General features: G+C 53.6%; 2 protein-coding genes across 2 annotated transcripts; both read left to right on the top strand.

The window, feature by feature from the left end:
- Positions 1-2,481: 2,481 nt before the first annotated feature.
- On the top strand, positions 2,482-4,009 carry LOC121108100 (serine/arginine repetitive matrix protein 1-like). The gene is made up of 4 exons (XM_040654939.1): positions 2,482-2,560; positions 2,757-3,013; positions 3,214-3,299; positions 3,805-4,009. Exons 1-4 carry the CDS (start codon positions 2,524-2,526, stop codon positions 4,007-4,009), a joined length of 585 nt encoding a protein of 194 aa, XP_040510873.1. The 5' UTR covers positions 2,482-2,523.
- On the top strand, positions 3,915-5,529 carry LOC121108116 (serine/arginine repetitive matrix protein 1-like). Its single transcript, XM_040654961.1, has 2 exons — positions 3,915-4,161; positions 4,358-5,529. Exons 1-2 carry the CDS (start codon positions 4,028-4,030, stop codon positions 5,163-5,165), a joined length of 942 nt encoding a protein of 313 aa, XP_040510895.1. The 5' UTR covers positions 3,915-4,027; the 3' UTR covers positions 5,166-5,529.
- The last annotated feature ends 5,467 nt before the right edge of the window (positions 5,530-10,996 follow it).

Raw genomic sequence — 10,996 nt, 5'->3', positions numbered from 1 at the left:
ACAGCCCAAGAGGCTGGCACCAGCTTTGGGGCCTGAAGCCACAGCCCAAGAGGCTGGCACCAGCTTTGGGGCCTAAAGCCACAGCCACAGCACAAGAGGCCAGCACCAGCTCCGGGCCTAAGTCCACAGCCGGAGAGGCCGGCACTGGCCCAGGGCCTAAAGCCATAGTCCGGGAAGCCAACATCGGCCCTGGGGCGTAAAGCCTCAACCAGAGAGGCATACAGGTGTGCATTCCTATTGGTTTCTACTGATTCCTATGGGACTCCATTGAGCACTACGAGGCCGTGCTGGTCCTTACTGCTTTTTATGGGTCAATAGTGGTTTGCGCTCCTACGGCTTCCGATGGGTGTCTACTGACCACTATGAGTCCATCCTGGTCTTTCCTGGCCCATACTGGTGTGCACGCCTGGATCCTACTAGTTCCTCTGGGACTCCATTGACCACGATGAGGCCGTATTGGTCATTACTGGTTTTTATTGGGCTGCACAAGAGTCATCCTCGCTTCCCTGTTATTTTACTTTGGTTAACCCCATTGGGTGAGCCTGGTGTTGGTTTCCTAAAGTTTGGATCTGGGAGGCGTCCATTTCCTTTGCTTATGATGAAGGCACGGAAGCGATGCGGGCGCACACTAAGGTCACAAGTGTTGCAGGGGTGGGAGCGTTTGTGCCACAGCTGGTGAGCAGAGCTGGTGCTCTGGTGGGCGTGCTGCACGCGGGGACTGAGCTCTGGGCCCTCCTTGGAACAGATCACCCTGTGAGAGCCTGTCCGAAGCACCACTGTGGCGTGTGCGTGAGCTGGGCACAGCTTGGGCTGAGCAGGCCGAGCAGGTGAGCTGGGTTTGGTGCTGGGGGGTTGCCAGGAGCTGTCTCACAAGAAAAGCTGGGCTGGGGAGGAGTTCCCAGCTCAAAGGGTGCCCTTCTGACTGGCTGTTTCCAGGGGACGGGGGTTCTTGTTGAGATTCCATCCCACTTTTCGATGAGGATGATGAAATGTCATTCCTCCCCTGGAAATCCGCTGCCGGGCCCCCGCCTTCATGTCAGACATTGAAAAGGAAGGAGAGCGCAGACTTCACAGAGCGCAACTTGCGCCTCACTGCCCCACGGATGGCCGGGCTAGGCGGCCGCGATGGAGTCACCACAGCGACACAGAGGAGCAATGCCGGGTAATGGATGGAGCTTTCTGACAAGGAATCGGCTCATTCCAGGCAAAGCCGGGCAACTTTCGAAACAACAAATCATAACCGTTACGGGTAGAGGGTACTTTGGAACAGTTGTGATTTCCGCGCCAACTGCCTGAAGATCAATTTAGGCAACGGCTACTAAAGAGAAATGAGGAACGCAATCCTGAGAGGAAAGAAAAGAAGAGAGAGAAAACAGAGAGGTGCCAGCACTCCCACTCGGGGCGGGCAGCAGGCTGCTGTCCTGCGTCATAATGGGCCACGGCCAGCACTGGCCACGCTGTCACCGCGTCGCCACGGCAACGTTTGTGACACGGCCACCCGGGAGGGGTATAAAGGCGGTGCACGGTGGTGGGTCCTGCACCCTGAAGGAGCATCTGGACGAGAGCAGACGCATCTGAAGGGATGAGCTCCGGCATGGCTGGCGCCAACACGGAGCAACCCGCTGGCACAAGGCGGAACAGGACGAGCGAGGCCGGCCCCGCAGCGAGGCGTGCCTCCAGAGCGACAGACACCAACACCGAAGGTACACGGGTCCACAGCCACCACAGGAGCGCTGCTGCAGCCCATCTTGGCGCTGAGCGGGAGAGACCCAGCACGGGGACCAGCTCGGGGCTGTCTCCGTGTGGGGCTGGGGACTGCAACGACACTTTCCGTCTGCCACCTCCCTCCCGGCCCGAGGCAGTAGGAGCGCCGGGAAGCGGCAGATGCAGAGTGTGACCCGCTTTTCCTCTGCCCTCCAGAGCGAGTTGCCGTCTGGGATGCGGTGGCCGCCTACGTACAGGAGCACCTCCTGGTGCAGAAGGTGTGTTGGCTGTCGTCTTCCTCCTCTCCCTGTCCAGCTCAGCCTGCAGTTCCTCTGACTCTTCCCCTCCACACAAAGCAGGAAGCTCAGCCCAAATTGCTCTGCTGTGCATAGCGTGGGCTTCCTGCAAAGGCAGCATCGCTTGTGCTAGGCGGGCTCCGAGCTCAGGGCCGAGCCCAGCCTCGGGAAGCCTCTGGATTCCACCAGGCTGCTTCCGCCCTGACTGCTGTGCTGCATTTGGGAGGGCAAGGGGAGGGAGAGGACTGTGCAGCTCCTTCCCAAAGCCTCTCCCGCTGCCCTGCCCGCTGGTGCCTCTGAGCAGCGGGAGAGGGCTTCTGAGCTCTGTCCCTACGTGGGACCCCCTCCAGCTCTTCCTCCAGCCGGCCCATAACCCTGCAGCCCATGCTTTCTCTTCCACTCGCAGGGGGTCTGGATTCCCACCTTTGGCTCATTCGACACCATCTCGAAAGACATCAGGACTGCGGACGGGACTGTGACTCTGCGGTGGCCCGTGTTTCAGCTGGCCAGGAACCTCAGAGCCATGCACCACCTCGGGTCCGACAAGGACTCCCTGCCAGGTAGGAGCGGGATTGAACCCTTGCAGGCTTCACGGACGGGGCAAAGAAGGCCACCGCCTCCCTTCTCAGAAGGAGACCTCCCTCCCCCTCCGAGGTGGGGGCCGTGCTGGCTGATGGCCGCAAGAAGCACTTGTAGGGAAGCAAGCGCCTGTGGAAAAGCGACTGCAGGATCAACTCTGTCCCTCGCATTTTTCAGCCCATAGGGAGGTGGAGACCCTGAAATACAGCGAGGTGGCTGCCGCTGCCAATGTGACCTGGCAGAGAGGGAAGACCTGCATCCAAAGCACCGTGTCCCTCCTCTCCAACTGCCTCAAGAATGGGGAGAACGTCGCCTTTGTCCTGAAAGACATAGGAGTGCTCCTCTTTGAAGGAATGAGCTTTGGAATTAAATACTATTACGACTTCCTTGAGAAGCTCTCCGGGAAGGAGAAATTCAGAAAAGTTGTTTTCAAGGTGAGCTGGAGGTTTCTCCATGGCCCGGGCAGTCCCGTGACCCTTGCTCTGACTGCACATGGCCCACCAGGACCTGGCCAGCTGCTTGGGCTGTGCAGGGGCTGCGGTGGTGTCAGCTCCCCCTGCCTTGGGCTCCTCCAGTCCTGAGGGCCTCAGCCATCAGAAGGATGTCCCACAACCTCCCTGTTCCTCCCCTGCAGGCCCCCTGGCTGCTGGACACGCTGGTGTCCCGGGTGGCACCGGTGGCCTCCCTGACGCACTCTGGCCGCCTCGTCGTCTTCCCCATGTGAGTATGTTTGTGGCTGCAGCCGCTGCTTGATGCAGCTGCTCAGCTCTCATTCTGTAGTGCTTGTTCCTTGTGTCCATGGCTGTCCTGCCCGTGACGATATGGCACAGAATCACAGAATCATTTGAGCCTGAAGCAACCCTGAAAGGGCACCTAGTCCCACGATCCTGCAAGGAACAGGGACACCTACCGCCAGATGAGGTTGCTCTGAGCCTGGTGCAGCCTGACCTCAAACGACCGTCGGGGCAGCCACCACCTCTCTGGGCAAGACGTTCCGGTGCCTCAACACCCTCCTGCCAAAAACTTATTCCGTACATCCAATCTAAATCCTCCCTCTTTCCCTTTGAAACTGTTTCCCCTTGCCCTACCCCAAGGGACCCTGCTAAGGACTCCAGAAAGTAGTGGCCTTAACGCAGCAGGAAAATGTGCTGTGAGCAGACATCACGGCCAGCAAAAAGGATTGGCGGAGCACTGCATCACGCCGGTGTCTGCTCTTTCTGCACAGGTTTCAGAAGCAGGTTGCACCCAAACCACCGCCCAGGATATTCCGCAAGGCCTCCAAAGATCTCCATGGTGAGGGGAAGCAAAAGAAAGAAGGGGCTTTGCTACCTCTTGTCCAGGGCAAGAAAGGTAAAGCAGCTGCCAGCTCCTTCCCATGGCACGTGCAACCACCGTGTGACGGGAAATCCCTGAGCGCCCCTTGTCACTGAGCCAAAGGCTTCAGGTGAATGTCTTCTGCCTTCCCGATTGCAGTGAGGTTTGCTGAAGTGCCAACGTACATCAGACGCTTCAGCATTGCAAGTACTGCTGGACAAAGCTCAAGAAGCAGAAGAAGCTTACAGCAGGAGAGCTTTTCGTCCAGGTGAGGCTGGAGGCTCTGGGCTGGGATCAGCTCACAGGGCTGGCCCCTGTCCGGATCTCAGGAGCGCCATGGGGCAGCCGGTGAGCTGTCTGTGGGGAAGGCCGTGTTGCAGCCAAGGGTCCTGGCTCAGGGTTGCAGGATGCGGCCCCAAAGCCATCACCCACTCAAGCAGACCCCTCTTGCTCTGTCTTTTCAGTCCGCTGCCAGCGATCCTGAGAACGTCTGAAGCCCGCGAGCAGCCGGTGACCTGGCAGCCGCAGGGCCAGGCAGGAAACGAAGGCCAAGAACACCTGGGCCAAACAACGGGAAAAAAACATGTCCGGTTCCGCGGAGATGAACAAGGAGCGGGAGAGGACCGTGAGGCTGGAGCGGCGGCCATGTGGAAAGCAAAGGCCTCGCACCCTCAGGTTGCCGGGAGGCAGGTGGCATCTCGTATCAAAGACAGGAGATGTTCATTAAGAGCTGAGTCCAGCCTGTCCAGGGATACCAAAGGCCATGCATTCCGGCCACCGTTACTGCCACGTGACTCTGTCAAACTACTCAGGCAGAGGCAGATGGCCAAGAAGGACAGGCCGGTGCAGGCAGAACCTCAGGAGACGGCGGCATCACCGTCTCACCGTGAGTGCAGCCTGCCTGAGGAGCCCTCCACCTCCAGATCTGGTTTGCTGCCACCCATACGCAACAGACCAGAGTCTCCCAGGAGTCCGCCTCCAAGGACCACAGCCCCGCGCCGCAGGCCGCCAACACCCTACCCGTTTCTGCCACGTGACTCTGTCAAACTACTCAGGCAGAGGCAGATGGCTAAGGAGGACAGGCCAGAGCAGGCAGAACCTCAGGAGACGGCGGCATCACCATCTCACCGTGAGTGCAGCCTGCCTGAGGAGCCCTCCACCAGCCGATCTGGTTTGCTGCCACCCATACGCAACAGACCAGAGTCTCCCAAGACTCCGCCTCCAAAGTCCAAAGCCCTGCGCCGCAGGCCGCCAACACCCTACCCACGCTGAGCAGGGCACGGGGTGCCCGGGACAGACAGAGCTGCCCCTGAGCCTGCAAAACCCCATCCGCATCCTTCCTGGGTGCCAGCTCCCTGTAGAAAAGCAGAGGTAGAGGGACAGTGGGGACTGGGCTGGATTCAAGAAAGAACATTCACACTAGAAGCTGCGGAACAAGATAGATAAACGGCATGAGAAAGGAATGCTGAGAACTAAGGATGCCTCCAGGAGACAAAAACATGAGTCAAGCGAGCCACACGATCGCCACACGATAACAACCCTGGTTGGAGGAAGAGCGCGTGGCTACGAACAACTCGTGACACCGATGGATAAGCGCCTGCATGCACGCTTAAGGAGTCGACCAGGGGCGACTGTGTGCAATGATTCCTTGGCATGGAAAGGGGGGTGGGAAAGTGGGAAAGAGAGAACTTGGGGATATTTGAACCTGCAATAAACAATTTGGATCATTCACACCTGAGTCCGTGCCTTCAGACGCCGCAGGAACTCTCCCAGGACCCCGTGACCCTGGGTGCATATGATGGCTGTATTTCATGGAATCATCCCAGAACCATGGAATGGCCTGGTTGAAAAGGACCCCAAAGATCACGGAATCATAGAATCGCTAAGGTTGGAAAAGACACACAGGATCATCCAGTCCAACCATTCGCCCGTCACCAATGGTTCTCGCTAAACCATGTCCCTCAACACAACATCCAAACGCTCTTTGAACACCATGAGGCTCGGCGACTCCACCACCTCTCTGGGCAGCCCATTCCAGTGCCTGACCACCCTTTCAGAGAAGTACTATTTCCTAACGTCCAGCCTGAATGTTCCCTGGTGCAGCTTGAAACTATTCCCTCTAGTCCTATCACTAGTCACACAAGAAAAGAGGACCAGGCTGCCCAGCAGACCAGACCAGCAGAGCCACATCCAGCCTGGCCTTCAATGCCTCCAGGGATGGGGCATCCACAGCCTCTCTGGGCAAGTTGTTCCGGTGCGTCACCACCTTCTGAGTGAAAAACTTCCTCCTCATATCTAACCCAAACCTCCCCCGTCTCATTTGAAAACCGTTCCCCCTTGTCCTATCGCTATCAACCCATGTCATTCCCCCTCCTGTTTATGTGCTCCCTTCAAGTATTGGAAGGCCACCATGAGGTCTCTCTGGAGCCTTCTCTTCTCCAAGCTGAACAAGCCCAGTTCCCCCAACCTTTCTTCAGAGGAGAAGAAAGCCCTGTGGTCATCTTAGTGGCCCTCCTCTGGACCCGGTCCAAGAGCTCTGCGTCTTTCTTGTGCTGGGGGCCCCAGGCCCTTCACAAGCCCTTCATCAGCTTTGTAGCCCTTCTTTGGACCTGCTCCAGTACCTCGGTTTCCCTTCTGTACCAAGGTGCCCAAAACTGAACACAGCACTCGAGGTGAGGCCTCACCAGTGCGCAGTACAGGGGCAGGATGACTTTTCCAGTGGTGCTCACCACATCATTACGGATCCAAGCCAGGATGGTACTGGCCGCCTTGGCCACCTGGGCACACTGCTGGCTCATATGCAGCAGACTGTCCAAGTGGATGAGCTCCTTCTCCCCATCACTATTGTCTTATGGAAGGTTGCCATCACAAGTGCAGCAATTCATGCTTCTTGAGAGCACCGCTACTGGGTCTGGGTCTTTTGGGTTGGAGCCGGTAAGATTCACCTAGGAATGAGCAGATACACAGCAGTGAGTGTCAAACTTTCACATCCTAGGAGGCAATGGTTTCATGCTGTTTTTCAAGCAGGCTTCAAGCAGCATGCAAGATGCTCACCTGGCGAGCTCCCAACAGACAAAGTATGGAGTTAGCAATAGCTGCTAATTAAGTGTGCTCAAACTCTCTCTAAAGCAGTTATGAGGTCCGATGTAGCCTGACAGTAACCCCCACACAGGGGGGAAGAAAGCAACACCTGCACAGCTGGTTTTATGAGCACTAAACAAGCATGACTAAAATGCTCAAGGGAGACTGTCTTAAAGCACAGTCACAGGATATGTTTGTTATACTGAAGACTAAGGGATATCATTTCAAAATGGCATCAGGGAGAAGATGGGATAAAACTCCCCACTGGCCTGCACTTCAGTGCTATGTTTTTATGTTTTGGATTTTACAGAGTCAGAGTCTCTGTAGCTACAGCAAGATGTTGGATGCCTTCTCTCATTGGGAATGTTTATGGAACAGTGCCTTTACGTAGTTTAAATGTCTGCCTTGTGACACAAAAGCAAAATGGACCCAGAAATGTATTCTTACTTCCATAGTAACAGTGTCAGAAAGAAACACTCTGAGACTTCTTGCAGGGATGCCCAGATACTGTCTTTCAATAACTACGTGGGGGAAAGGCACGAGAGGGGTGTGCTCTGCCAGCTCCAGATTTCAAGTTAACACGAGACTCATTTAGGAAAGACAGGGGCTAACTGAAGATGTTATGCGCAGGCTTGAACGCTAGGAGGAGGTACAAGCACACTGAAAGCACGAATTCTGTGCTGCTGAACAACAGTTTTTTGAAAGCTGGATTTGCACCCTTACCTGCCAGGACTATGACTTCCATTTCTGAGGCCTCCTGGAATTGTGCTGCAGTTTGCATTTGGCCACAGAGGATGGATTTCCCAGGCTGAAGCAGGAATGACAACTGCCAGCTGGTGATTTCTTCATCTCGTTGGGTGAAGTTCTTCTGGAGTGAGAAAATAGTCAGTGGTGTGAGTTGTGGCGCAGGGTGAGGGAAGAGCTGCACTGAGTTCTTGCCAACAGTTGCTTTTTACTAGCTCTGCCTGGTTTCTGCTGAAACAGACCTTAGAGACTCGGTCTCTTTCAAACAGTTGAGGATGTTTCCATTCTTATAGTTCAGCCCTGAAGTCTTGCTAGTTAAATTCCTCTAAACTATCCAAAGTATGATGCACTGCAGGTGAGCAAAGGCTCCACAGCTGTACAGCACAGCATCTACAGGATGGCTTTTATTTAGCTGGCAGGTGGAACTGCTTTCTGAGAAAGCATAGCCATAAAAGGCATTAAAAACATCTCTTCTGCTGTTAACAAATCATCAGACACACTCATAATTTATAAGAGCATTTTATCACTGTATTTTAACAGGCAAACAAAACCCTTAGAAAACAGGGGCAGGTAAGTCAGAAAGCTTCACTGCCATACTTGAATCGAGCTTCATCTGCATGCAAAATATTGTAATGGTAGTGACACTTTTCTTCTTGTAAAGTTTGGGTTTGGTCACTCTCAGGATCCAGCAACAGGAAATGGCGCACAGGACTGCAGCTGCTACAACCAAGGTGGATGCAGAGAACTGAATCTAGCTCTTGCTCTTGGCCTGCTTACAGCCTGTGCTTGTTTTTGGAGACAAACATTTAAACTTCTACCAAAGTAGCTGACAGTGCCAGCTGCTAGGATCTCTGACGCTTCTCAGGGCAGAGCAGTGCAGGGGAGCACCAGGAGTCTGTTCTAAAAGCTGTCCTTGTTTGCTAATGCTTACAGAGCAAGTATTTATATGGCCATCCTCATGTGGTAAGAGGTGTGGGAGGGAAGTGTATCCTCCCGTCACATCAACATCCTGGTTGGATCCATTCCTACTACTTATTCCTTTAACATCACAGCTCCTGGGTAACGTATGCACAGCCTCATGTGTTTGTCAGCTGTACCTGAGTACCCGGGGTGAAGTTTGGCACAAATGGGCATACGGACATCCAGCTGTCCTCCAACTAGACTAATCTGAGATGGCTTAAAGCAGGCTTGGGAAGGCTTTCCCCTCTTGAAGGCTTGTACAGGTTGAGATGCCGTGCCGAGAGGGTCTGCCTTGCTAGAGTACAGTATTCCTGAGCTTAGCTGATACACTGTGACATACTCTCACCCTTCTGCTCTCCCCTCATGTGAGGAAGCAGGCAGTGCAAATGCCTGAGTTACTGAACAACTAGCCAAGGTGATATGCCCCACTCTAAAGCGTGGATAACCATTTGGCTCAGGTGCTTTGCATGTTGATCTTCCCCTGGCAGAGCTCAGCCTGCTGTGGGCTGTTCCTGTTCAGCCAAGCTAACCCCTGCATCCTACTGACATAAAAACTGCCTTCCAGTGGGAACAAAAGCAGGACTTACAAGGAACTGTGCTATCCAAAGAAGAGCAACGCTTGTATAAAATGGAAAGCAGCAAATATTCTGGAAAAGCAGCTATCTATACTCCACCGGTGGTAATAACTGCAGTGACTGTGCAAATTTCATTGGAAGGACAGGTTATCAAAGCAGATGGAATGAACTTAGCGCTGCTCGCATTCAAGGCCAGGCCGGATGTGGCTCTGGGCAGCCTGGTCAAGTAGTTGGTGACCCTGCCCATGGCAGGAGGGTAGAAACTAGATGACCTTTGAGGTCCTTTTCAACCCAGGCCATTCTATGGTTCTATGATTCTAAAGCCACAAATCAGCAACGCAGGCAGAGAACTGGGCAACAGCTGCAGGGCCGTGCAGTCTTTGCCATCCAGCTGGACAGCCCTGCTGATTAACTTATAGAGGCTGTGCAGAAGAAATAACCAGGAAAGCATCTGTCAGAATATCTCACATTAAGAGCAAGACTTACATTTCTCCGCATCAGTGCTTATGAATACCAAGAGCTTTCTTTAAATCTGCTAATTGCTATTTATCTTCTAAGATGCTTGTAAGGATCAACAGGCCATGCACGGTGTTGCACTGCAGGACAGCTCAAATGGGAAAACACGCAGAAGCGTTGATGAGAGTGATTTTAGAAAGAAGAGAAGGAGGAGGGGACAGAGTTAAGTTATTCTGTATGGCTGGTCAGTGAGAGGACCTAACAGCAGCAGCCAAACATTCAGATGTATGTCCTTACAGAGCATCCTTGGCTTCCCAGAAAGATACTGGTAGCCACATTTACCATATTCTCACATAAGCCCAGAAGTCTGCTGTCTCCTTGATAGTAAAAGTATATTTCAAATATCTTGGAGGAGGTCAGGATTTGATCAAGGTGCCTGGTCAAGATAAAGCTAATGGAGGAAGGCGCTCACCTGCTCCATCTCCGATGACTGAGCTGGATTTGGAGCTGAAGAGGACATCTGTGTGGTTCAAGATGAATTCCACATCTTGCCTCCATGAAGGCAGCTCTTCCTCTGACACAGGCAGACTCGCTTTGCTGTGATTTGAAGAAAAGGCAGATGAGGTAAAACTGCCATCAGACAGAAGACAGGGAAGATGCGCACCACTTGGGTAAGGCTTTGGCACGTGTCAGCTGTTGTGCCTCATTGCACGGGAAACAAGACCTTCGGGACCATTAAGAGATTACATCTCAGCAAAGCAGTACACAAGGGATCATATTGGCTGCAGTGACTGATAGCTAGGCTTTTGTTTTAGGCTGAAGTCCTGCTGCAACAGGCAACAAAACACTGGGTCAAAAGAATAAGAGGTGTGTTGCAGGTCCAGATGGAGGTAAATATATCGCGCACACACAGCGGGGAGCTTACTGCTACCTTCTTAACAGAAACAATGAGTTGGGGCATCAATGAGTTGATGGGGATCGGCCAAATGCCACTAGCACAGCTGGTGGAACAGCAGGAAAAAAAAAAAACAAAACAGGAATTCTTGCAGGCATTGTTCTTACCCAAAGAACCACTGCTGGAACCACCAAATGTGGCATGAATATCATGCAGGACGTGGCAAAGACACGTGAGTAAACCTCATGGAGCAACAGAAAGAGGACCTCAGATCTGGGGCACTGCTGCACCCATCTCCCACCATTCGAGTGGCAGGATGATAACACCAGGTGGGTATCTGGTGTGCAGGAAGCATGACCTGCTTGATTTACAGATACACCCTTTGGATCTCT

Source organism: Gallus gallus, chromosome 34 (assembly GCF_016699485.2).
Source record: "Gallus gallus isolate bGalGal1 chromosome 34, bGalGal1.mat.broiler.GRCg7b, whole genome shotgun sequence".
NCBI lineage: Eukaryota > Metazoa > Chordata > Aves > Galliformes > Phasianidae > Gallus > Gallus gallus.
This window is presented reverse-complemented; position numbering and strand designations above follow the sequence as displayed.